The sequence below is a fragment of the Salmo trutta genome, chromosome 28 (assembly GCF_901001165.1).
Source record: "Salmo trutta chromosome 28, fSalTru1.1, whole genome shotgun sequence".
In the NCBI taxonomy this organism is placed as follows: domain Eukaryota; kingdom Metazoa; phylum Chordata; class Actinopteri; order Salmoniformes; family Salmonidae; genus Salmo; species Salmo trutta.
In genome coordinates, this window is record NC_042984.1 from 7,562,375 (window position 1) to 7,589,849 (window position 27,475).

Here is a 27,475-nt window from a genome sequence, read left to right on the forward strand (position 1 = left end):
AAAACATTTACTTAGGACATCACTACAGTATGGAAATTAAGAGGAACCTGAGGAAATCATTTCGACGTGTAAAAATTAGCTTTGCATTTCGCAGTGACTCCCCCTCCCACAATTTCCAAAACCCTGACCATTAGAACACCTCATCTTACGGACAAATAACAGACATTAACAGCTGACGGACGTTCACACAAAAGAGCTCGCACACTTCTTCCATATGCTTTATTGACACAATACTACCCAGACATAGTAGGGGCCACCCTAAATGGCACCCTATTCCATAGGTAGTGCACACTACATAGGAAAAAGGGTGCCATTTCAGCCACACCCCTACGATTTGTTAAAAACTGTACACGGCTGTAATATACAGAAAGGCAAATTCCTTGGTACAGTTATTTATATATATACACACACACACATCATTTTATGTATCTTTTCACAATTTCTCTTCTTTAAATGGTGTTCTTATGAACATCTTACTTAATTAAACCCACAAAACCAGTCTCCCATTGGCTCAAAGTGAATTTATGCAAAGTTAGTATTATAAACGGATTCTGAACAATGTCAGATATGTTTTTTACTGGCTGATCTAAAAATAGCAAGACAGTCCTCCATTGTATTTATGGGTGGTGAAGACCTAGAAATAGCTCAGTCAGAAAAGAGACTAGAGGGCAACCTACGAGTCTGTTCATCTGCCCTATGTGCAACTTCCTAATACTACACTTAATACAAAACAAATGTCTTACAGGGGGAAGGTGTAACACAGGAGAACTCTTAAAGTGAACACAGACGGACATCAATGACATTTATCAGAGGAAAGAAAACAAGTGGTATCAAGTCATTTAAACGGAAAAAGGATTACAAAAGTGAAGGGCAGTTCATTGATCTTGATCTTTTCCAGGTCTTGTGCAGGTATAAAACAAAACAAGATGGTGGTGAGAGAGAGTCACAATAACAATTACAAAGACAAGTCTTCATACAAGGGAGTAGTGTACGGAGCACAGAATTCTGGACCGCCAAAATGACCATAAACCAATGTTGCCTACTGGCTTATTTAAACACAATCAGTACAATGGAAAGAAACAAATAAAAGCTTACAGACACTCCTTGATGATAATAAGAACACAATGTAAGAAAACAAATCTAAAACAGAAATAAATAAGTCGTCATCTCAGATATGGTTGAATTGGAAAGTGCTCTGTTGCAACAAGTCTCTTGTGAGGGGTTTCATTTGCATCGCAGTGACCAGAGACGACACCTAGAGGGAATACATCCAGGGGTGTATTTAGGAAAATGAGAGGCTCATTTTACTTTTCACTCATTTAGCAGACACTTAGTCCCTCTGGATAAGCATGTCCTGCTAAATGACAAAATTCAAAACGTGACATTGAAGATAGAAATTGAATGAATAAAGTGGACCCAATTCCCTGTTCTATTTGACAGATGATCGTATCTCTGTTCAACACCATACAGCTGAAGGTTCAGTAACTTCACATGGTTTTACATTGCAGTGGTTGGAAGGCTCCATTGGGGAGGGCAATCCAGGCGAAGGGGGTGCATTCAGCAGGACAAAACGTTCTGGAATGTTCTGATACAAATCTCTAATGTAGAACATTAATGCCTCTATGACATGTAGAAAAGGGAATCATGTCACCTCTAGTCATGACAGTTATCTGCAACATTCCACAATGTTTGCCTACTGAATAGGCACCAGGGTATTTTGATTTGCAGTACTGGAGGCTGTCACTGGGGGGCGATCCAGGGGTGGCGCAGGCAGTCTGCGGCCGTGGCCCTCTTCTCTGGTACCAGCTCCAGCATGGGGAGGAGGAAGTCAGCGAAACAATCAGTCTCCTCTTTGGGCCACTCATACTTATCCTGTAGCACCTCTAGTAACCCCCATGGCTTCAGCTTGGTGATGTGCTTCAGGTCACCTAGGAAAGAGAACAGGGTTAGACACAGAGAGACAGCACAGTCAGTCTCAGAAAGAGAGGTAGGTCGGTCAGACAGGGTTTCTCATCACACCACCATGACAGGGGGACATGACAATACAATCACAAAACTCACCACCATGACAGACACACAACACACAAGACTGTCATTAAAACATTCTTTCTCCTCTTGCTATACATAAAAATGTAAGACTGTCATTCAGCAGTAAACTTGTGATTGTGATTTAACAATACTATTGAGCATAGAGGAACATCGGGCAAAAAAAATGAAACGTCACTATGAACTACAGGCACAAATGTTGGCGTTTACAACAACGGGGTGACAGGTCTTCATTTAGAAACTTTACCTTTCTTGGTGAAAAAATCCTTGGAATATTTCCCAGCTGTTATGAGTTTGCGTGGGACTTGCCCCAGCAGCTCAATGATCAATGCAATATGGTCTGACAAGATAAGAGTAAGAAAAGAGAGGGGGGGGGATGACACCAACAACATATCATCAGACAGTGTTCCAGTCACAGGCCCATCCCGGGTGGAGGGGCGAGGGAGGGTTGAGAGGGGGTCAGTCTGACAGCACTTAGAAGAACCCACCGTTATTTTTGTGGTGTACAATCTCTTTTAAACCCACTGAAAACAGGGGTCAATCACTTTAAATTCAAATATTTTTTGACAGCACACGTTTAGATTTAAACATGTTTGCCTATGAAAGAAGTGGTCAGAATGTGTATTTTTGGACCCTAATGCCAAAACATTCAAGAGATAAAAAGGTATCATTTAAAAGCTTACAAATTAATTTAACCTTTAACGTCAATTATCTAAAAAAAAAGTATATATTTTCTTCCTATTCGCATATGTTGTAGTTTAGACCACATTCCACATAATCGGATGTTGTGTGCCCACCATCGGTTGAGACAACATTTTGAATTCAATTAGGTAGTTGCCATGACGCCCTGGCAGCAGTGTACTCTAGACAGAGTGCCTGGAAGTTGTTACATATTTAGTCATTTTAAAAAGTGGATTTTAAAATTGTTTTTTGGAACTAACATTTGTTTTTTTTTAATAACAATTCGTTTTTATTGCAAATATCTGGTGGTTTTGAGTCACGGATTTGCAGATTGACTGACAGGTCAACTGTTTTTGGTTTGGCTAGGTTGGAATCCTAAAGGTTGCTTAGGATTCAAATTCATTCTCTTAGGAGGTGCTCCCACAATACTGTAATTTGTACCACAGAAGTTAAAGTATTGGATCCTCCACACTAATCAAGCATTTTGCTACACCTGTAATAACATCTGCTAATCACGTGTATGTGACCAATAACATCTGCTAATCACGTGTATGTGACCAATAACATCTGCTAATCACGTGTATGTGACCAATATCATCTGCTAATCACGTGTATGTGACCAATAACATCATCTGCTAATCACGTGTATGTGACCAATAACATCATCTGCTAATCACGTGTATGTGACCAATAACATCATCTGCTAATCACGTGTATGTGACCAATAACATCTGCTAATCACGTGTATGTGACCAATAACATCTGCTAATCACGTGTATGTGACCAATAACATCTGCTAATCACGTGTATGTGACCAATAACATCTGCTAATCACGTGTATGTGACCAATAAAATACAATTTGATCCCATTCCACTACCTTTTCAAGCTTGTTTATTATATGAAAGCAAGCTTTGCTTTATACTTACAAGACCATCATGTTTGATTGAGTGAGCTGTTTTGTATTGAATTAAATGTGGTGCCTGGCTAGTTCCTTAAACCTTTATTTTAGCAATGTCATTGAGAAACATATATATTTCATAAAACAATGTTGGTCAGTAGGTGCCCAACATTACATCAAGCGGTGGTCTGTTGGATACAGTCCCTCATATAGAGGTCTATAGAGCCTGAGAACTTTTGTATTGTCTTAGCAATTGTTATAAACAAGCAAAGGGTAAAAAGATGCTTCAAATTAAAACCGTGATGACTGCATTAAAATACAGTAGCTTGCATAGGCCTATATTTAAATTATATTGAAATCAATTGAGTTCTATTTTGCTAATTGTAGGATACTGTCCAATTTTTTTGCACCAATTTCTTGATATGTAGGCCTAACATATGCACAATGTCTCAAATATTTGCTTTAGTACATAGCCTAAGCATTAAAATAAGCCGCCTCAATATTTGCCATAAGTGATGTTCTCACGCGGAGCTGATCCATGATCAGAATCTAAATGTTAAGGAAAGATTTGAAAGGAGAACGCTGAACCGAGAGCAGCACTGCCTTTCTTTCAAACCAGTATAGACATGCTCCAACGACGTGCTTATTGAAACTTCTCCCTACGCCGTGTTTTGGGAAACGCGTGAGAGTTCTTCGGCCGTTATTGAAATGCTGAATCGTTAAAAACGCTCGAGTTCCATCGCTATACCGGGCCCTGGCTATCGATTCGTAGACATGGCTATTTGCATTTATGCAAAACATATGGATTCTCCCTTTAAAAAAAAAGGGGAGGGGGGGTGAATATCAACAGCTGCTTTGCATTATGAACATACCAGTTCCTGTAAGTGACTCAAAGTACTGAATAAGTGAGAACCCCAGATCCTCCTTAAAGCCATTTGCTTGTTGATGGTTATTTCGTATTACGGGGACGTACACCGACATCTTTTGGACGTCTTTTTTTTTGTGCGGTCCAGACTGGCCTTGAGGTAGAAGTCCACGGGCGTGATATTCCCTAAAAACGCGCCACTTCGATACAAGTGACTTTTTGTAGCAGGTTAGGAGAGCAAATTCTCCTAACTAGCTGTATCGAAGTGGTGTGTTTTAAGGGAATCTCTTCCATGGATGTTGATTTTTGGTCCAAACCTCAGTGGAAAATACTTAGGACACACAAATGGGACAGCCCTGATGCGTCAGACGTGAGCTGATTGAGGTAGTCATCTGAATGTTCCCCGGGACAACGGTGGTCTACTCTGACATCACACAGTGGAGTGGGAGGAGGACAACAAACCCATAGAGATGGTCCAGTGGGAGGACATCAACGAGCCCATAGAGATAGTCCTAGTGGGAGGACATCAACGAGCCCATAGAGATGGTCCAGAGGGAGGAGGACATCAACGAGCCCATAGAGATGGTCCAGAGGGAGGAGGACATCAACGAGCCCATAGAGATGGTCCAGAGGGAGGAGGACATCAACGAGCCCATAGAGATGGTCCAGTGGGAGGACATCAACGAGCCCATAGAGATGGTCCAGAGGGAGGAGGACATCAACAAGCCCATAGAGATGGTCCAGAGGGAGGAGGACATCAACAAGCCCATAGAGATGGTCCAGTGGGAGGACATCAACGAGCCCATAGAGATGGTCCTAGTGGGAGGACATCAACAAGCCCATAGAGATGGTCCTAGTGGGAGGACATCAACAAGCCCATAGAGATGGTCCAGTGGGAGGACATCAACGAGCCCATAGAGATGGTCCAGTGGGAGGACATCAACGAGCCCATAGAGATGGCCCGGCTCTCTGTCAACCAGCTGGGTGTTTGCATTTCTGGGCACACACTGAAAAGTAACTTGACACTTTATCAGTATGCCAGAATTTATTCTACATGTTTGAAACAGCGATGCTGTCAGTCGAGTCTGGTAAGTTGCTAGCATGCATTTGCACACTTGCAGTGCACAACTGAACCGAGGCTCTGTTTACAGGTGCGTATGGGGTTCAACCATTTTCTATGCGCAGTTCAACATAGCTCATTTTTCTCGGCTATGGTGTGTGTTGTAGTCTTGGTTATTCTTAGGTCGATGAAATGAAGCATAGCTAACTGCAGTGTTTGTCCTGTTTGAAATCTGTCTACCTTGTCTTACTGTAGCTTGCTCTACTGAGTAGCCTACCTAGCTAGTTTTGCAATGCCCATTGCATGCATTCTAAGGTAGCTAGCTAGCTCTGTGACACATTCAAAGTTTGACATTTACATACATTTACATTTGACGTTTGCTTTGAGCCTATTTAGCTAGCTATGTTTTGTGGAAGAATGTAGCTATCATATATTATCAAAATTGAGTTATAGTACAGTTTTGTGGGGTAACGTTGGCTCAGCTAGCCAGTTCGGTAGTAAACTTAAGCAATGCCTCATTGATTGTAGCTAGCACACAACATTAACTGGCTAGCATAGCAGCCAAGGACGTTCGCTAGCTTATTTGTGCATTTTTGTTAGTGCTCTGATTACACCTAAGAGTCTAGGTCAGCCGTTTAGACATGACTTTAGCGTTATATGAAGAACCTGACTTGGCAAAATATATCTAGCTTTCCTCGCTTGTTGGTTAGCTACCTAGCCAATGTTAGCTCTTATCTGACTGGTATAGCATGTTAGCATTGTCAGAAATTCTCAGAAATTCTACAAAAAAGGTAGTAAGAGAGCGATACATTATACATCAAAACTGTTGGCCCTACAAACATATTTCAGTCCGAAAGGTGGCAAGTCTAATGATCACTTTATGGATGCTGTAGTCTCCTCCTTATCCAACAACTAGATATTGAGCTATGTTATGCTAGGTTGGGGCAAGAAATTGTAATTTTTTCCTAATGCTAACGACCCTGTTAAAAATCCGGTATGTGGTTCTCAGTAACGGCTGGACGGCTCATGACGAGAAGTGTGTTGTTTACCTCCAATCAAGTTGATTAGCAAATGTTCATCAACATTGGTGTCATAATGGCTTAGATCAGATGGTCGGGAGATTTGAATTGAACTTCAACCAATCCCTACTATAGTTGGTACCAACCGGACATTAGAATGTTAGCAATTGGGTGGTGGGACTTCTGTTGCCGTCAGAGGACCTTGCCTGCGTTACCTCCCTACTCTCCCCACACCCCTCCCACGTCCCCCAGGGCAGGCCACAGACACACAGTAGCATACCTCTTCTGGTGAAGTATTCCTGTGAGAATTTCCCACTCAGTGCATAGTGGCGGGGAACTTTCCCCAACAGCTCAATAATCAGAGCTAGGTGGTCTGGAGGCCCGGGGCAGGTCACAGAGAGAGAGGGATAGAACAGTGAAAAAGGAGAGAGCAGAAACAGAGGAGGGAGACAAAGTGGAGGAGAGAAAGCAGAGTATACAGGGAAAGAGAGGGGATGGTGAAGAAGCAGAACAGAGCCAAGTGGCAGCATATTAAGACAAATGGATAAAGATGACGGCGTAATGGCATGAAATGACGCACATGTATGACAAAACCCTAGAATGATTCTAATTCTACAGAGAAAGCCACAGTATCTTTACCAACCAAACAACTTCAGTGGTTTGAAAAGAGGTTTTTAGTGCAGAAAGCCTCTGTTATCAGTGGACTGAAGTCTTGTGACAATGACCAAAGGAGTTGGGCAAGACAGCACAAACGTCTGGTGCAGGAGGAAGATACTTGGTTTCTGTTGCACATAAGACACGCCAATAAGATGGAGAATGGTAATGAAGTCATTCATTGCGGTTAGCTGTTAGAAATGGAAACAAACTCATCAAGGCAGTATACACAGCCAATCTATAAGGAGATGTTTAGATTCAAGGTGTGAGCAGTAGGAGACAGCTAGCTGTAGCTGACAACAGCACCTGAAGACATCATATAGTAAACTGAAATGACATTCCTCCTTATAAGGCTGCACAAGGCAAGGCGTGCCAGTTAGATGTAGCGTAGCCCGGGGCTTTCTCAGCCAACACGCCACTGAAACAATCAAGCCGCTACAAACTGAAAAAGGTAACTGCACATGCAGATGTGAGCAAAGCATGGTACAGAGGCAGCGAAGGAGGTGGAGAACAGCTGAAGAGTAACGTAGGGATGAGGTGAATGAGGAATGAATAGGAGAAGGGTGGGGATATGTGGGCCCCATCTTCAGAAATATGGCTCCAATTTATTATAGGGGAAATAGACACAGGAATGCAGGTAGGTACCCAACATCACATGATCATAGATTTACTCATAACAATAATGTCCAATAAACACCAAACAGGTTTCCTTGGACTAAAAAGCACTTTCAATGGAAGATCTACACTGAACATGGTTTTTAGTCCAAGACTAGGCTTAAAATATCTGGGAAACTGGCCCTTTAAGATTGACTATAACTGCTACTGCCAACTCTTCCGGAAATATATGGCATGACAATGATGGAATAGTTGGCTAAGGCACAATAGGACCAGGCTAGCTCATGTATGCTAAACCAAGTCTCTCCAACCCTGTTCCTGGAGAGCTATCCTCCTGTAGGTTCTCACTTCAACCCTATTCCTGGAGAGCTATCCTCCTGTAGGTTCTCACTCCAACCCTGTTCCTGGAGAGCTATCCTCCTGTAGGTTCTCACTCCAACCCTTTTCCTGGAGAGCTATCCTCCTGTAGGTTCTCACTCCAACCCTGTTCCTGGAGAGCTATCCTCCTGTAGGTTCTCACTCCAACCCTGTTCCTGGAGAGCTATCCTCCTGTAGGTTTTCACTCAAACCCCAGTTGTAACTAACCTGATTCAACTCATCACCCAGCTAATTATTAGAATCAGGTGTGTTAGATTAGGGTTGGAGTGAAAACCTACAGGACCATATCTCCAAGAACAGAGTTGAGAGCCCAAATGGCTATTCAACTAATATCACTAAAGGAGTTACACAAACCGTGGTGTTTATATTGTCAACTGGAATACTATTCAAAATCATACAATATTGTACTACCAAACGCATTGCACAGTATTGTACCATCAAATACACACCGCCTACTGCAAAAAGCATCATTGTTGGTTTTTAAATCATTAATTCATATTTAGGACCAACTAAAACCCAAAAGGTGATGGAGATTAAATGACAACGCATTCATATTTTGGTAAAGCTTTTCACAGTAGGCCAATGGTTAATGTCACAAATCCAAAAAATGGCTCTTCCTTGCATATTAGGCAGCTGAAGCAATTTCCAACATATGTACATACCTGCCATTTTCAACATAAAATAAAATATATAATTGCCCTACATTCAACATACATTCAAAAACAGACTGCTACAGCGTAGAGACAACCATCGAAACACTAAGACAGGAAAAGACCAGCCTACATAGATCCAAATCAAGCAGTAGAGTACGTATCATTACCTTCGTCCCTGGAGTAATCTTCCCCGGAATGGGGCTCAAACAAGTAGTCCCCAGTGGCCAGCTCAAACGCCTGCAGAGACAAGTAAACAAACTATAAACATAAATAGCAATAAACACAGACAGGAAACAGACGCTCTACTGTAGGGAGAAAGACAGTCAGCCTTTCTAAATATTATCTACTTCCTGTACAGACATTCCTCTTCCCGTAAAGTAAAATATCCTTTATTATCCCCAAGTTGGGAAATTTACTTGGCTAGTAAAAAAGGGAATTCTTGTCCTTAACTTAGTGATCCATCTAAGACTACCTAATTTCCAGAAATGACTAAATTAACCTCTTCTACTTTCTCACACACACACAACAAAAATATAAAACAATTTCAGAGATTTTACTGAGTTACAGTTCATATAGGGAAATCAGTCAATTTAAATAAATTCATTAGGCCCAAATCTATGGATTTCACATGACTGGGCAGAGGCGCAGCCATGGGTGGACCTGGGAGGTGTCATAACTCTCCTGTGAAGATCTGAAGGATCAGGTTGCAGCGGGTCCGCTCCACAGCGCCCGCAGAGGGAGAGGGGGCTGCTTTATGGCGGTCGTAAAATACGCTGTCCCTATGCTCTGTAGTGTTCGAGATTGGAATGTAAACTGTGGAACAAAAAAACACTTGGACATCAAATTTGGAATAATTGAACAGTATTTCTGTATTCCAAGCAGTTGAAATGGTCCGTGGACACTTAATGGACAGTCATGTCGAGTTTGGTGACATTACTGTCTCTTTGGTAGTGTACACTTCTCAATTATGGGGTTTACCGCTAAATGTTGTGAAATGTATATGATTACATATGAAACTATTTGTGAAAAGATGTGATGTTAACCTTCGAAATTAGGAAAATGTGTTCCATATGAAGCCTTAACCAAGTCAGTGGCCACACCCGCACAGACATTACCTTGGCGTCATGAACCGCCCCTTCTCCCAGAAGTGTATAAAACCACTCATGACAAAATTTACATTTTATACCAAAGAGACCCACGGTAAGCCGGACGTCACGAATGGTTAAGAAATCTACAAACTAGAGTGAAGATGACACCGGGACAGGGTCCCTACGTTGAAATGGCTAAACTCAAACTATCGATCACTACCGAAGAAGTAAATCCTAGACCGTAACCTTTACCAGTCTGCAGCTGAAAATATGCCTATGTCTAGGGCGAGAACACCGACAACCGCGGAAGCATCTATTTTAACAGAACAATCCTAAGAACATTTCCGAATGGTACTCTGAAGTATCCATAATAAAAACTTAGACTTTGATTGCTGGTGGACAAATCAGAGATTCCTGTCAACTGACTATCCAGCAGATAGACCAGCGATCGCAGAGAGGGGACAGCAAAGGCACACACTCGTAAATATGTAAATTGCAATTAATTTTCGAATGAGCGGTTGTTCATGTTCAAAGTATAAGTAATTTCTAGGAGTTTAGTTATCAGCTCTGAGTTCCCCGCTCTTGAGCTGTCCCCACCCTTTTCCTTTGTCTACCAAGCGTCATATTGGGTTTGGTCCACTAGGGACTTTTTATTTATATCATGTTAGTAACCATGAAAGGCCTATTGTGTGTGTGTGTTCATGTAATTCTGTGTGATTGTAAATAAATAATCAATCCAATTTGTATATTGCTGATTCATGATCTATGTTAGGGTTCGAGCAGATATTAGACTGATGAGGTAATACATTAACAGAAGACTAATCAAGTTATAGTCAGGGAAATTGAATCTCTAAACATTTTTCTGTGGTGCCCCAACTTCCCAGTTAATTACTATTCTGTGATTCTTTGAAATTCTGAATAATTACAGAGAATTGATTTGATAATATACAGTCTTCAAATTTAATGACAGCAAATGCTACGACAGAGGGCATAGGCCCACCCACTGGGGAGCCTGGCCCAGCCAATCAGAGTTTTTCTACACAAAAGGGGTTTATTACAGACAGAAATACTCCTTCAGACGATCCCACAGGTGAAGAAGCCGAGGGTCCTGGGCTGGCGTGGTTACACGTGGTCTGTGGTTGTGAGGCCAGTTGGACGTACTGCCAATTCTCTACAACAACGTTGGAGGCAGTTTATGGTAGAGAAATTAACATTACATTTTCTGGCAACATCTCTGGTGGACACTCTTGCAGTCAGTATGCCAATCGCACGCTCCCTTAACTTGAGACATCTGTGGCATTGTCGTGTGACAAAACTGCACATTTTAGAGTAAACTTTTATTGTCCCCAGCACAAGGTGTATCTGTGTATTGATCATGCTGTTTAATCAGCTTCTTGATATGCTACACCTGTCAGGTGGATGGATTATCTATTGCAAAGAAGAAATGCTCACTAACAGGGATGTAAACTAATTTAGGCACGACATTTGAGAGAAATACGTTTTTTTTTGTGCTAATGGCAACTTCTGTGATATTTTAATTCAGTTCATGAAACATTAGTTTATATTTTGTTCAGTATATATGCATGTAAAGTGTGTAAGTGGTTGTTGTCCAGTCTTACCATGCAGGCTGTACTCCATATGTCAGCTGGTGTGTTGTAGCCAGACCCAATGAGCACCTCTAGAGAACGGTACTGTCTCGTCTGAATGTCTTCTGTAAAGTGCTTGTGCTGCGGAGGAGAGACACAGTCAACGGGACTACTAACTACTGTTTCTACTCAGATCAGTTCAAATAGAGAGAGACAGGAAGTCAACGGGACTACTAACTGTTTCTACTCAGATCAGGGTCTAAGAGTGAGCATTTCAGTGAGTCTATCTGGAGGTTGGCCATTTTCAGTTGCACCAGACAAGCTCAACTAAGCAGGCAGGTAACATCAATGCCTGGTAGACTTAAGCATGAAATCCCTTGGGTCATCTGCACAGATACTCACCACCCAGCAGGCGTTCCCCAGGTCGGCTATCTTGACCTTCAGTCTGCCTGCATTAAGTGGCTCCAGGGGGTTGACCAGGAGGTTTCCTGCTGCTAGTTTGGCTACATCCCCAGAAAGCACGAGAGAGGGAGAGAGAGAGAGCAAGGTGGAGGTGGAGAGAGAGAGCGAGAGGAAGGGAAAGGCAGATGGGGAGGAAGACAACCAGCCATTTCAACACTGACCTGACAGTAAAATAAAGGACGAACACAAACTACTGTACTTAAAACTCAGATGAGATCACTTTGTTCAATCATAACTAACCTCCTGGTTGTATCACTAGACATAAACATATAGCCATGTAGACAGCTCCACCACATAGCAGGTGCTCTAAAAGTGAGACCATTTTACTTCAATATTTTGCTGTACGACCTGACATTTTATTTAGGAGCAGCCCTGCAATCTAGAGCAGCCCTGCAATCTAGAGCAGCCCTTGGGTGCCATGGAAAATACAGAGCAGATTCATGAACGTCGTTCTTACACAGTTACTACAAAGAAAACGTTGTTACATCAAATATTTTTCATTGTGCTCCTACATTGTTTTCAGCTTAGGAACAAACGTGCTCCACCATGCATAGCAGCGTAATGTTCTGAACATCATGATGGTCGACTCACCATCCTTCAGACTCTCCTGTTGTCCTCCATACTGGATGTTATCCAGCATCTCTGTGGCCTCCTCCTCCTCCACCTCCCCATGACTCCTGTTCTGCTCCTCCTCCTCCTCCCAACTCCTATCCTGCGCCTCCTCTGTGACTTCCTCCTGACCCCTGTCCTGATTCTTCTTCTCCTGTTCCTCCTCCTCCGGTGACAGCTCCTCCTCCTCCTCCTCCTCCTCCCGGACCATGAAGCTTGTTGACTCCATCTCAGATGCTTCTCTCCTTATCTCAGTCACCTTCCTGGGTAGAGCTGCACTCCCCTCCTCACTCTCTGGGGTCTTAGGCTCCTCTGTTTCTGGGGACATCAGGCCGTTACACACGGGTGGAGGAGGTGGAGACTCCTGACCATTTGACACCTTTTTTAACTCCTGTGGGTTTGATAACATTGACTCCTGTGGTGGGTTTGATAACATTGACTCCTGTGGTGGGTTTGATAACATTGACTCCTGTGGTGGGTTTGATAACATTGACTCCTGTGGTGGGTTTGATGACATTGACTCCTGTGGGTTTGACTCCTGAAGAAGACAGTGATCCTCAGCTGGGTCTGTGTTACCGTTGTGTTGGTCTTCCTCCTTCCACTCCTTTGTTTTATCTTCCTCTTCCTCAGGATGAAGGCCATTAAAGTTCACCTCTATCTCAGTTATTATGCTTTCTGGTACGAAGCGCGTCACCTCCGCACCCGCAATGTACGCTGGGTAAACAAGAAAAGAACACATCATTAGATTTAGTGGAGGTTGGACTAGTAGTTCCCTTCCAATTAGTCTGATTCTGTGTTGTTCTTCATCCTGGTCTTGGAGACCCACTGGGTGTGCAGGTTTTTGTCCCAGCCCAGCTAATTCAACTAATCAAGGGCTTGATAATTAATAGATTAGTTGAGTCAGGTGCATCAGTGCTGAGAAAAAAAGCCCGTACAACCCAGTGTGGATCTCCAGGCCCATGATTGAAAAAGACAAATCTAGCCAACTTCCCCTTCAGGGACAATAACGTTGTAATGAGTTGAATTCCAGACACTCACCGGTTCTGTCTTGGCTGGCAATCTCCTGTAAGGAAACCTGTCTGAGAGGAGCACAATATGTCCGCTGCTGTTTGGAAGAGACTGGAGACTCCGGGTCCTCTTCATCTTCATCCTCCTCCTCTCCCCTCCCCGGAGCCTTCTCCATCTCCTCCAAATCCAGAATGCACTTCTCCAATAGCTCCGCCTGACGCTTCTGCTTCTTCTTTAACTTCTTCTTCTTGTTCTTGGACATTTTGGCCACCTGAAGAAGAAGAGGAACAGTGAGCCAGACAGAACACAACAGGGTTTAGTAACAACAACAAACAAATCTCAAGCAGAGGCAACTTACTGCTTTTGGAGCTGGCGCTGTGCTGACTGAAAAGAGACGGTAGAACCAAGTAAGAATACAAAACAATAATAACCTTGTGCCAAAACCCAGAAAAAGCAAGGCCACCCAATAAAGTGGAAGTAGGGCACTGCATCACAGTACTCAGTCTGTACTGTGTGTATAGCCCCTACCTGCGGACCCTGAGGGAGGGGGAGCCCCTGCTTTCTGCCACTCTGTAGCCTCCGCGGCCAGCCTCCTCACATAGGGCTCATTCACCGTCAACAGGATGTTCTCTGGCTTGATGTCAGTGTGGATGATCTCACACTTGGTGTGAAGGTAGTCCAGGCCTTGGAGAACCTGGATAACGTTACATTATATTTTAGTCATTTAGCAGACGCTCTTATCCAGCGTGATTTACTTTCACTGCATTAAATTAAGGTAGATAAAACAACCACATATCACAGATACGGCAAGTAAAACCTTCAAACATGCACAAACACTTACGGGAGAAACAGATGTCTCATCACATATTGTTTAAATAAATGTGAAATCGAGTAGCTAGCTAGGTAGCACACGCAATATTTGGTTCTGGATTCTGAGATTAGGGTAGCCAAGGTACCAGTTACCCGTCGCGTGACGCTCTTGGTACCAGTTACCCGTCGCGTGACGCTCTTGGTACCAGTTACCCGTCGCGTGATGGTCTTGGTACCAGCTCATGCTCTGACTGAGTAACGCTGCTTCGAGGGTGGCTGTTGTCGATGGGTTTGTAATTGTCACTATTACAAAAAAATAAAGACTCGGCCAATTAATCGGTATCGTTTTTTTTGGGGTCCTCCAATAATCGGTATCGGCGGTGAAAGATCATAAACGGTCGACCTCTACTTGGTACCAGTTACCCGTCGCGTGATGGTCTTGGTACCAGTTACCCGTCACGTGATGCTCTTGGTACCAGTTACCCGGCATATGATGATGGTCTTGGTACTAGTTACCCGTCGCGTGATGCTCTTGGTACCAGTTACCTGTCACGTGATGCTCTTGGTACTAGCTACCTGGCGTATGATGGTCTTGACGCAGGGCAGAGGAAGGCCCTGGTAGTTGGACTTGATGATCCACTTCAGTAGGTGGTGCCCCAGCACCTCAAACACCATGCACACATGAGTTCCGTTGATGCCGGAGATCTTGAAGTCATCCAGTAGCTGAACCACCATCTCCCTTTTGGGATCGTCAGGGTCCGTGTTTCTCACCTACAAAGCAAAGCCAGGAGAACCAGAACTTATCAAAACAAAATGTGTCTGAAAGGAAAATAAAGGAGGAGAACAAAGGAGGCATTTTGCAGATGAAAACATCAGACTGATGTCATATTGGGTATAAATGACTGAAGTTAGTACTCACAGATCTGAGGAGTTTGATCTCATCCACGGCTGTCTCGGTGTAATGCTCTGCACTCTTCACAACCTTCATAGCCACAAACCGCTTCACCCTACAACACAGACTCAAGTCAGTCAAGCTGACACAGAAGACAGTCTCTCTGTCCCAAATGCACCCTATTCCATATATAGTCCAATACTTATGGCTGTGAGCCAATACAGTGCCATTTCAAAATGTGCTCAAAAGAAAATATCCACCGTTACATGTGTGTTAATTGACAGAGAAACAGAGAAGAAGCAGCTCTTACTGTATGTCCCAGGCCAGCCACACAGTGGAGAAGTGTCCCCAGCCCAGCTTCCTGATCACATGGTACCTCCCATTGAACAGGTCTCCTATCTTTACATGGTGGTAGCCACCTAGACACACAGGAGAGGGAGATTGGTGACAGAAGACAAGCAAGTTCAACATTCATTATTAGGACTAATAATGTGAATTACACACACACACACCTAAAATATTAACATGCAACAATTTCAACGATTTTACTGAGTTACAGTACATGTAAGGAAATCAGTCAATTGAAATAAATGAAGCCCTAATCTATGGATTTCACATGAATGGGCAGGGGTGCAGCCATGGGTGGCAATAGGCCCACCCACTAAGGATCCAGGCCCACCCACTGGGGAGCCAGACCCAGCCAATCAGAATATGTTTTTCCCCCACAAAAAGAGCTTTATTACAGACAGAAATACTCCTCAGTTTCATCAGCTGTCCGATGTGAGGCCGGTTGGACATACTGCCAAATTCTCTAAAATTATGTTTAAGGCGGCTTATGGTAGAGAAATCAACATCTCTGGTGGACATTCCTGCCGTCAGCATGCCAACTGCACACTCCCTCAAGACCTGAGACATCTGTGGCATTGTGTCATGTGAGAAAACTTCACATTTTAGTGGGACCTTTTATTGTCCCCAGCAAGGTTCACCTGTGTAATGATCATGCTGTTTAATCAGCTTCTTGATATACCACACCTGTCAGGTGGATGGATTATCTTGGCAAAGGAGAAATGTTCACTAACAGGGAAGTGAACAAATTTCTACACAAAATAAGAAAATTAAGCTTTTTGTGCATATGGAAACTTTCTGGGATCTTTTATTTCAGCTTTTATTTCATTAAAATGTAAATGTGCGAAATTTGCATTTCAGTTTTGGAACTAAACTCTTCAAATATAATTTTGGATACTGTCGGTATTTCACTTCTTTTCACCCAGATCCGAGTTCCGTGGCAACCGAGTGGAGTCCCAGGTACTTCCTGGAAGACCTCTAGGACACCGAGTGTATATAAGGACAACTCACCTTTGCAGTAGTCGTTGGGGTCCTCCTGCTCCTCGTCATCAGAGCCTAGTATCTCCTCAGGCTCATCTGGTTCCTGGGGAGAGGCCTCTGGCTGGGGCTGCTGCTGGGCTGATGTCCCCCTGGGGTGGGCTGGATGCCTGGAAGACACACATGAATGTTATGACGGTATAACAACAATAACAGAACATAGTGCCTTCAGAAAGTATTCATACCCCTTGACTTATTCCACATTTTCTTGTTACAGCCTGAATTCAAAATTGATTTAAAAAAAAATTTCACCCACCTACACACAATACTCAATGACAAATTGAAAACATGTTTAGACAATTTTGCAAATGTATTGAAAATAAAATACAGAAAAGGAATTTACATAAGTATTCACACCCCTTCACTATGAAGCTCCAAATTTGAGCTCCGGTGCATCCAATTTCGTTTGATCATCCTTGAGACGTCGCAACAACTTGACTGGAGTCCACCTGTAGCCAATTCAATTGGTTGGACGTAATGTAAAAAGCAATACACCTGTCTATATAAAAAGGTACTATTGTTAACAGTGCATGTCAGAGCAGAAACTATAGCATGAAATCCAAGGAATTGTCCGTAGATCTCCAAGATAGATAGGGGTGGCAGGTAGCCTTGTGGTTAAAACGTTGGGCCAGTAACAAAGGTTGCTTGATCAAATCCCAGAGCTGACAAGGTAAAAATCTGTCGTTCTGCCCCTGAACAAGGCAGTTAACCAACTGTTCCTAGGCCGACATTGTAAATAAGAATTTGTTCTTAATCTCACTAGGGTAGGGGGCACTACTTTCACCTCCAGATGAAAAGCGTGTCCAAAGTAAACTGCCTGTTACTCAGGCCCAGAAGCTAGGATATGCATATAATTGGTAGATTTGGATAGTAAACACTCAGTTCCCAGAACTGTTCAAATAATGTCTGAGTATAACATAACTGATATGGCAGGCGAAAACCTGAGAAAAATCCATCCAGGAAGTGGGATTTTTTTTTATGTTTGTAGTTTTATATTGAATGCCTATACAATATCCCATGACTTAGGACTCAAACTGCACTTCCTATGGCTTCCACTAGATGTCAACAGTCTTTAGAAATTGTTTCAGGCTTGTATTCTGAAAAAGGAGGGAGTAAGACCACTGAGTGAGTGGACCCTGGGAAGTCGCCAGACCTGTTTTCTGCGTGCGACCGAGAGGGCGCCTTTGTTTCTTTTATATTGACGACGCTATTGTCCGGTTGAAATATTATCGATTATTTAGGCCAAAAACAACCTGAGGCTTGATTATAAACATCGTTTGACATGTTTCCACGAACTTTACGGATACTATTTGGATTTTGTCGTCTGCCTGTCGTGACTGCCTTTGAGCCATTGGATTACTGAACAAAACGCGCCAACAAAACTGAGGTTTTTGGATATAAAGAGGGACTTTATCGAACATTTGTGTAACAGGGAGTCTTGTGAGTGCAACCATATGAAGATCAAAAGGTAAGTGATTAATTTTATTGCTATTTCTGACTTTTGTTGACTAATCTACATGGCTTGTAACTGTATATAATGTTTTGTGTGCTGGGCGCTGTCCTCAGATAATCTCATGGTGTGCTTTCGCTGTAAAGGCTTTTTGAAATCTGACAGTGGCTGGATTAACAAGAAGTTAAGCTTTGTTTTGATGTATAACACATATATTTTCAAGAATGTTAAATATTTGAATTGAGAATTTTTTAACTTCGCACTATGAAATTTCACTGGATGTTGGCCAAGTGGGACGCTACCATCCAGCTACCCATAAGAAGTTAACTGACTTGCCTAGTTAAATAAAGGTTAAATAAAACAAATACATAAATAGAATTGTGATTAGGCATATCTGGGGAAAGGGTATAAAAAGTCTATAGTGTTGACAGTTTTCAAGAGCAAAGTGGTCTCCATCATTGGGAATATAAAAAAATATGTAACTACCCAGACTGACTAGAGCTGGCCGTCTGACCAAACTGAGCAACCGGGCAAGAAGGACCTTGGTCAGGGAGGTGACCAAGAACCCAATGACCACTGACTGAACTACAGCGTTCCTAGGCTGAGATGGGAGAACCTTCCAGAAGGACAACAGTCTCTACAGCACTTCAACCATCTGGGCTTTATGGGAGAGTGGCCAGACAGAAGCCACTCCTGACAAAAATGGTACATAACAGCATGCTTGGAGGAGTTGGCAAAAACTCCAAGCTTTCGAGCATAAAGATTGTGGTCTAATGAGAAATAAATGGAACTTTAACCTGAATGCAAATCGCCATGTCTGGAGAAAACCAGGTACAGCTCATCACCCATCTAACACTATCCCTACCGTGAAGCATGGTGGTGGCAGCAACGTGCTATGGGGGATGCTTTTCAGCAGCAGGGACTGGGACACTTGTAAGGATAGAGGGAACAATGAATGGAACCAAATACAGGCAAATCCTTGATGATAACTTGCTTCAGAGTGCAAACAACAGACTGGGGCGAAGATTTACGTTCCAACAGGACAATGACCCAAAGCAACGTTGGAATGGCTTCAGAACAAGAATGTGGAAGTCCTTGAGTGGCCCAGCCAAAGCCCAGACTTGAATGCCATTGTGGAAAGACTTGAAGATTGCTGTTCACCGCTGTGCCACATTTTACTTAACAGAGCTTGAGAAAATCCCAAAATCAAGACAACTCAAAGCTGACAGACATACCCAAGACTACTCAAAGCTATAATTGCCACCAAAGGTGCTTCTACAAAGTATTGACTTAGGGATGTGAATACTTATGCAAATGAGATCTGTATTTAATTCAATACATTTGCTAATATTTCTAAAAACATGCTTTCACATTGTCATTATGGGTTATTGTGTGTGTAGATAGGTGAGAGAGAAAAAAAAAATTGAAGTAATAAATTCTGAATTCGGGCTGTAACAAAACATGGAATAAGACAAGAGGTATGAATACTTCCTGAAAGCACTGTTTTTAGAACATAGAGGCCTCTGTTTCAGGTTGCTGCTGGGACGCCGTCCCCCTGGGGTGGGCTGGCTGCCTGGAGGACAGTCTAGTATGAGTGATGTAGTAACTACAGTAAAATAATATCAAAATATCATATAGATTATCGGATTTTAACATCATCTTGCACGGTAAATGCAGTATTACATTCTACCACCTCTTTCATAAAAATATCAATTTTCCCATGATGAAACAAACTTTTTTCCCTAGAGATGAGTGACTTGCCTTGGCATTTAGACTGACATTTGATACAGGACTGTTGCCCTTTCCATTCAAGACATCTCAAAGCAGTGTGACAGCCAGCTAACTAGCTAACTGCCTTACTGCTCTAGAAATAAACTCAAGTTATTCACATACATAGGATGACTGCAGTGAGGAAATCCATTGTTAGAAAAATACAAAAATGATTTACCAGAACTCTTTGCCTATCTAGGTTAATGTGAAGTCTCATGACAATATTTGGATCTGGGTTCTTATGAGGCTAGGCTGTGTTGTTCTGGGTTGCAGAGGCTAGGCAGTGTTGTTCTGGGTTGCAGTGGCTAGGCAGTGTTGTTCTGGGTTGCAGTGGCTAGGCTGTGTTGTTCTGGGTTGCAGTGGCTAGGCTGTGTTGTTCTGGGTTGCAGAGGCTAGGCTGTGTTGTTCTGGGTTGCAGAGGCTAGGCTGTGTTGTTCTGGGTTGCAGAGGCTAGGCTGTGTTGTTCTGGGTTGCAGAGGCTAGGCTGTGTTGTTCTGGGTTGCAGAGGCTAGGCTGTGTTGTTCTGGGTTGCAGAGGGTAGGCTGTGTTGTTCTGGGTTGCAGAGGCTAGGCTGTGTTGTTCTGGGTTGCAGAGGCTAGGCTGTGTTGTTCTGGGTTGCAGAGGCTAGGCTGTGTTGTTCTGGGTTGCAGAGGCTAGGCTGTGTTGTTCTGGGTTGCAGCGGCTAGGCTGTGTTGTTCTGGGTTGCAGAGGCTAGGTTGTGTTGTTCTTTAGCAGAAACTGCCATAAGCTCTGATAATGCCTTAATGGGCAGGGCATTTCCACCATCCATAATGTCACGCTTCAGTTAACCCGTGCTGAGAACTTTATCGTTCTCCTGCTGTTATAAATATAGCAGCGCAGCAGATAGGCATTACATAACACAGGATGTCTGCCATGTGTGATGGCATAGTGTGGGTCGGCTTGGCTGTTGGGGTTAAACCACAATCTGAATCTTTTCTATAACAGGACAAGGGTTGCACATTTTGGGGAACATTCAGGAGGCGGAAACTTTCCGTGGTAATTAACAGGAATATATGGGAATTAATGGAAATATATGCAAATTAATACCATTTAAAATGTAGATTGTTTTTTGCATTGGATATATTTACCATATCATATGGAGACAGAAACATAACCCTTTTACCTTATCATAAGTAGACAACTGCAAATGATTCAATCATTCCAACAGAAAAAATATATAGCATTTAGTTACGAATTGAACTAATTAAATGAGGCGACTCTTCACATGGGATGATTTCACTGAACAACAAAAGAAAGGGAATATTGAATGATCCCCAATGATCCATCGCATCTCCCAAAAACGTTTTCAACATACATCTCTGAAATGATAGTCTAGAAACTAAAGCTTTGGTTGTCTTCCTCTCAGGCTTCCATGTCTTCTCCCTGGACCTCCTCAATGTCCACCTCTAGAACATCAGACTCAGGCCTCATCTTCACTGTCACTTTCCAACCTTGTTGAGGATGGCTTGTTGTCAGGCTCAAAAGCCTCAAATTTGCCCAGACGGCCACTATTTTTTCAACCCTTGTATTGGTCAACCTGTTGCGTGCTTTGGTGTGCGTGTTCCCAAACCACGACCGGTTGCGCTCTGAGGCAGCTGATGTTGGTGGGATTTGGAGGCAACAGGGGAAAGAGCCTCAGATCCACAAAGTCCCTTCCACCAGGTGGCTGATGAGATATGTTGGCACAACTGCAATATTCCATCTCCATCCCAAAGCCCTTTCTTGGACGTGTACTTCGCCAGACTGCCAAGAACCTTGCCCTCATCCAGGCCGAGGTGGCGAGACACGGTAGTGACACCATAGGCCTTGTTGATCTCTGCACCAGACAGGATGCTCATTTTCACCTCGAATAGAAGTAAAGGGACTTTTGTCAGAGGTCACTTGTTGTGAGTGATGAGGGAACTTTATTCACATGGCCAGATGATTCTGCATCTTTGTTGCATTCGTCACATATGATTTGGCACAGTATTTGCAAATGTCCACAGCTTTTCCTTCTACATTAGCTGCAGTGAAATGTCTCCACACATCAGGTAATGCCTGTGCCATTTTCCTATAAAGATTAGAAAACATTTGTAAAAAAATAAAAATACAATTCCATGTACAGATAAATAATTAAGCAGTTAGAATAAAAAACTCCTTTGTAAGATAAATGTTTTAAATTAAACATGTATGGAAACAGGTGAATTAACAGTTAGCAGGCTCAAGCAAGCTAAACCCCACATGGTAGCAAAAACTAACTAGCAGAAAATGTTAACAAGTTAAAAATGATTTAAACACATGTTGCTGTAGGCTACTATTTACTAGTTAACAAAAAATACTGTATGTCACACAAAATATATTCACCCCATCCAGTATTGTAATCAAAACTTACCAGAAAGCATGTAGTCCTTGGCTCAGACAGTGTAGTAGTGTGGGCTCAATAGCATCTCATTAGTGTGCAAGATCTTGAGAATCAGCTGTACATGTGATGGAAGAATGCACTGTGCATGCAGAGGGTTGCAATTCCATTGAATTGGGGATAGTTTAACCAAAATATGCCACAAAACCTAGAATTGCCTTATGTGTATCCCACAAAAAAGGTTCACTGTTATAAGCTAACTTTCTTTGATGAGTTTAAGCAAAATTCCCCAAATTCTCGGGCTTAACTTCCCATGGAACATTTCCGGAAGAATTACACAAATGTACCAGAAAGTTTCCGACCCTTTGCAACCCTAAACAGGATTAACTAATATACTGTACATCATTCACAATATTCAAAATGGGTGTTATAGGATTACTTGAGGTATAATGTCGTTCAGGACAGGGCCAAGAGTCACCAACATGTGTACTAAACTGTGTACCTGCTGTAACAGGGATACTTTAATCTGACCCAGTTACTTCTGGCGGCTTTATATCTTGTGATATATAATTAGGGAGTGATTTACTGTAGACCTGGGACACCAATTAACAAATTAACTGAGTACAAGTAACTGTCAGATGGAAACAAGAAAACAGAAGTGCATTCAGACGCCCAGGAGTAGCCCTGCTGTATGCATTCAGACGCCCAGGAGTAGCCCTGCAGTATGCATTTAGACGCCCAGCCCTGCTGTATGCATTCAGACGCCCAGGAGTAGCCCTGCAGTATGCATTCAGACGCCCAGGAGTAGCCCTGCAGTATGCATTCAGACGCCCAGGAGTAGCCCTGCAGTATGCATCCAGACGCCCAGGAGTAACCCTGCAGTATGCATCCAGACGCCCAGGAGTAGCCCTGCAGTATGCATCCAGACGCCCAGGAGTAGCCCTGCAGTATGCATCCAGACGCCCAGGAGTAGCCCTGCAGTATGCATTCAGACGCCCAGGAGTAGCCCTGCAGTATGCATCCAGACGCCCAGGAGTAGCCCTGCAGTATGCATCCAGACGCCCAGGAGTAGCCCTGCAGTATGCATCCAGACGCCCAGGAGTAGCCCTGCAGTATGCATCCAGACGCCCAGGAGTAGCCCTGCAGTATGCATCCAGACGCCCAGGAGTAGCCCTGCAGTATGCATTCAGACGCCCAGGAGTAGCCCTGCAGTATGCATCCAGACGCCCAGGAGTAGCCCTGCAGTATGCATCCAGACGCCCAGGAGTAGCCCTGCAGTATGCATCCAGACGCCCAGGAGTAGCCCTGCAGTATGCATCCAGACGCCCAGGAGTAGCCCTGCAGTATGCATTCAGACGCCCAGGAGTAGCCCTGCAGTATGCATTCAGACGCCCAGGAGTAGCCCTGCAGTATGCATTCAGGTGTCCATATCTGCCTTGGGAGTGCCGTGGTCAGTCACAACCGCACACAGGTGTGATGTCACTATGTTAATAATGTTATAATTAGCTCATGACATTTCCAGATACACTGCATTCCTTCTGCCTACAGAGAATAGATAAGCCAGAGACCATATAGTTTAAACACTCAAAGCCTATAATGAATCAACTGCTGCTATGGAAACCAAAAGGACAGGTACCATTCAAAGTCATCTAGAAACTTCACACAAAGCATGCACTGCATTTTCTACAACACCACATACACTGAGTGTACAACACATTAAGAACAGTCTTAATATTGGGTTGCACCCCCCTTTGCCCTCAGAACAGCCTCAATTCATCAGGGCATGGACTCTACAAGGTGTTGAAAGGGTTCCACAGGGATGCTGGCCCATGTTGACTCCAATGCTTCCCACAGTTATGTCAAGTTGGCTGGATGTCCTTTGGGTGGTGGACCATTGTTGATACACACAGAAAACTGTTGAGTATAAAAACCCCAGCAGTGTGTTACAGTTCTTGACACAAACCGGTGCGCCTGGCACCTACTACCCCCCCTCTGAATGGCACACAGACGATCTCAAATCTTAAAAATCCTTATTTAACCCGTCTCCTCCCCTTCATCTACACTGATTTGAAGTGGATTTAACAAGTGACATCAATAAGGGATCATAGCTTTCACCTGGATTCACCTGGTCAGTGTCATGATAACAGGAATCCTCAACCCCTCATGGAAAGAGGAGAGGTGTAGGCTGTGTCTTTGGCATGTAGGAGAGATGTGTAGGCTGTGTCTTTGGCATGTAGGAGAGGTGCAGGCTGTGTCTTTGGCATGTAGGAGAGAGGTGCAGGCTGTGTCTTTGGCATGTAGGAGAGAGGTGCAGGCTGTGTCTTTGGCATGTAGGAGAGAGGTGCAGGCTGTGTCTTTGGCATGTAGGAGAGAGGTGCAGGCTGTGTCTTTGGCATGTAGGAGAGAGGTGCAGGCTGTGTCTTTGGCATGTAGGAGAGGTGCAGGCTGTGTCTTTGGCATGTAGGAGAGATGTGTAGGCTGTGTCTTTGGCATGTAGGAGAGATGTGTAGGCTGTGTCTTTGGCATGTAGGAGAGATGTGTAGGCTGTGTCTTTGGCATGTAGGAGAGATGTGTAGGCTGTGTCTTTGGCATGTAGGAGAGGTGCAGGCTGTGTCTTTGGCATGTAGGAGAGGTGTAGGCTGTGTCTTTGGCATGTAGGAGAGGTGTAGGCTGTGCCTTTGGCATGTAGGAGAGATGTAGGCTTTGTCTTTGGCATGTAGGAGAGGTGTAGGCTGTGTCTTTGGCATGTAGGAGAGGTGTAGGCTGTATCTTTGGCATGTAGGAGAGGTGTAGGCTGTATCTTTGGCATGTAAGAGAGAAATGGTAATGGTATCTTTTTGTAGGCAACAACTCCGTCATAGTTCGTTGGTCAAAGCCTACGGGAAAATGAATGTGTTTTTTTTATAAACGCTGAAAATAAGGTCTGTGGTAAACAAGCATTGGACAGCTTATTTCATTTTGTTCTATCAGCTAACGTCACTTTGTGAATTTTGGAGCATTTAGGTAACGAGAAGCAAAAAAAAAAACAAAGGTCATGATAACTGACTTATAAACACAACAAAAACGTATAAGATCTCATCAGCCTAGGAAAATAATCTGTTTTGTGATAACGTGATATAAATTGTGGGGGGTAAAATTATTAATTTTGTTTATACGGTCAGACCCCTAATACTGCCACAACAACACTTGAAAATACAGAGGGTTTTCACTTGGTTGTGTGTTGCTTTGGATTTGAACCAAAGCTGTAGTTTGTAATTTAGGTCAAAAAGTTAGTGTCTTTGCCGTGTTGTCTTGCAGCATTACTTAACGGCCTCGTAGCAAACAGAATGGATGATTTGGAGTGGAATTTTTTTAACACATGCTTCCTTCTTTTCACTTTGTCATATTGGAGTGAATGCAACGTAAATCCGTTTGCAATTTCAAGTGTTGTGGTGGCAGCATCATGCTATGGGTATGCATACCACCCACAGGGGAGTTGGTTACAATCAAAATAAATATGAAAGGAGCAAAGCCCAGGTAACATGCATACCCATAACACCTCAGTCTTCTGAAAACGTTTTATTTTTCTGTGCTAAAGACAAACCAGAATGGCTTTCCAAGAGCTGTTGTGTTCCTGAATGGTCCAGTCTCCTTCCTGACTTAAATCTGCTTTAAAAAAAACTGAGACAAGGTTTGACAATTGCTGTCCATCAATGATTCCCAACCAGATTGACTGAGCTTGAGGAAGTTTGACAAAAATAATGGATATACAGTATGTTGCCCTAAGAGTTGTGCAAGGTCAGTAGATTATTATTCAGAACAATGCACAGCTGCCAAAAGGTGCTTTACCAAGTATTAACTATGGGATGTGAAGACAATCAATACATCCTCATGTTGTATTTCTAAGTGGAATAGGTTGTGTAGATCGATAGGGGAAAATTTGAATGTAATCCCTTTTTTTATTTTAAGGCAGGAACATGTGAAGACTGTGCAAAGGGTGTGGAGAGTTTCACTAGCAACTGTACTTCAACCTAAATAAATAATTAACTAGGTGTTATGGTGTGTGTGTGGTAGAAAAACGGATGGCTATTGCAAAATCAGAGCTGTCTGCTGTACAGTCTGGAGTGGACAGCAACAGACAGCACGTGTAGTCTACTAGTAATGTGACTGTCACAGACCAGATCAGTCAGTACTTTTTAGGACGGAAACTGGACCTCGGGCCTCCAGCTAATTCAATGCTCTTGGTAAAAAAAACAAAATGCCTGTGTCATTAGATATAGCCAAGTGTAGCGCGGAAAGACATGTTTGTTGACCAGTATGTTCGTGCACTGCAGAATGACTCACTTCTTGCTGGACTTCTTCGCTTTTGCCCTCTTCTTCCTCGCTTGAAGAGCTAGAACTAATGCAATGAAAAGACATGTATTCAATATCTAGGTAGCCATCAGTTGACTGGTTAACCAGTATATTTAGCTAGCTATGTTTCCATGTAGTGGACTCACTGGACGGAACGCTATGTGCTTGCTAGCTATCCAACGACATTTCAAAACTGGCTGTGAGGTAACTAGCAAATTAATTATTAGCCAGCTAACATTAGCCACAGTTGTTAACTAACTATTGTCGTAGGAAACATTGTTAAGACAAATTCAATTTATGGTCGTATTAGATACATAAGTGAGCTACTGGTTGAAGATATTCAATAACGTCTTCCCTGTTGCCTATTCAATAGCGTTCTTTTTTTTTTTTTTAAAGGAAGAGACAACTGCGATGTTTGGCCAGCTAGCGCGCAACCCACCGCTCACTGAAGATCTGCTAACGCCAATCGTACAAACAATACATGACTCCCTCCTCGTTTACTCAATTACTTTGTCATAGTTAGAAATGACATTAAATCAATGGATTGTAGTTAAGGGGTCAGGTTGATGGTACTAGCTTAGTTAGCATTAGCTAGCTGCGCCAGTGCTTGCCTGGCGTTCAATTTAGCAGGAGACATGCAATTCCACAAAACATTTCGTACATAAGAGTACGTCGATACAATGAACAGTAACTTTAAATACGACACTGAAATCACGTTTGTTCATATATTATGTGAACACCAAACTGATTAATTGTGTATTTTATGCCTTTATAACAATTACCTTTTCTCTCCATGTTGGCCGGGTAGCTCGCAGATCTTCGTTCTGCCAACAGCACAAAGGATGACGTCACGTGT

General features: G+C 43.1%; 1 protein-coding gene across 1 annotated transcript; it reads right to left on the reverse strand.

The window, feature by feature from the left end:
• Window positions 1-201: 201 nt before the first annotated feature.
• On the reverse strand, window positions 202-27,475 carry LOC115165353 (SRSF protein kinase 3). Its single transcript, XM_029718431.1, has 15 exons — window positions 27,402-27,475; window positions 26,611-26,665; window positions 16,682-16,818; window positions 15,636-15,744; window positions 15,353-15,440; window positions 15,010-15,204; window positions 14,152-14,317; window positions 13,982-14,007; window positions 13,654-13,894; window positions 12,598-13,329; window positions 11,947-12,047; window positions 11,578-11,685; window positions 9,038-9,107; window positions 2,294-2,386; window positions 202-1,928 (listed from the first exon to the last, which is right to left on the reverse strand). Exons 1-15 carry the CDS (start codon window positions 27,412-27,414, stop codon window positions 1,741-1,743), a joined length of 2,322 nt encoding a protein of 773 aa, XP_029574291.1. The 5' UTR covers window positions 27,415-27,475; the 3' UTR covers window positions 202-1,740.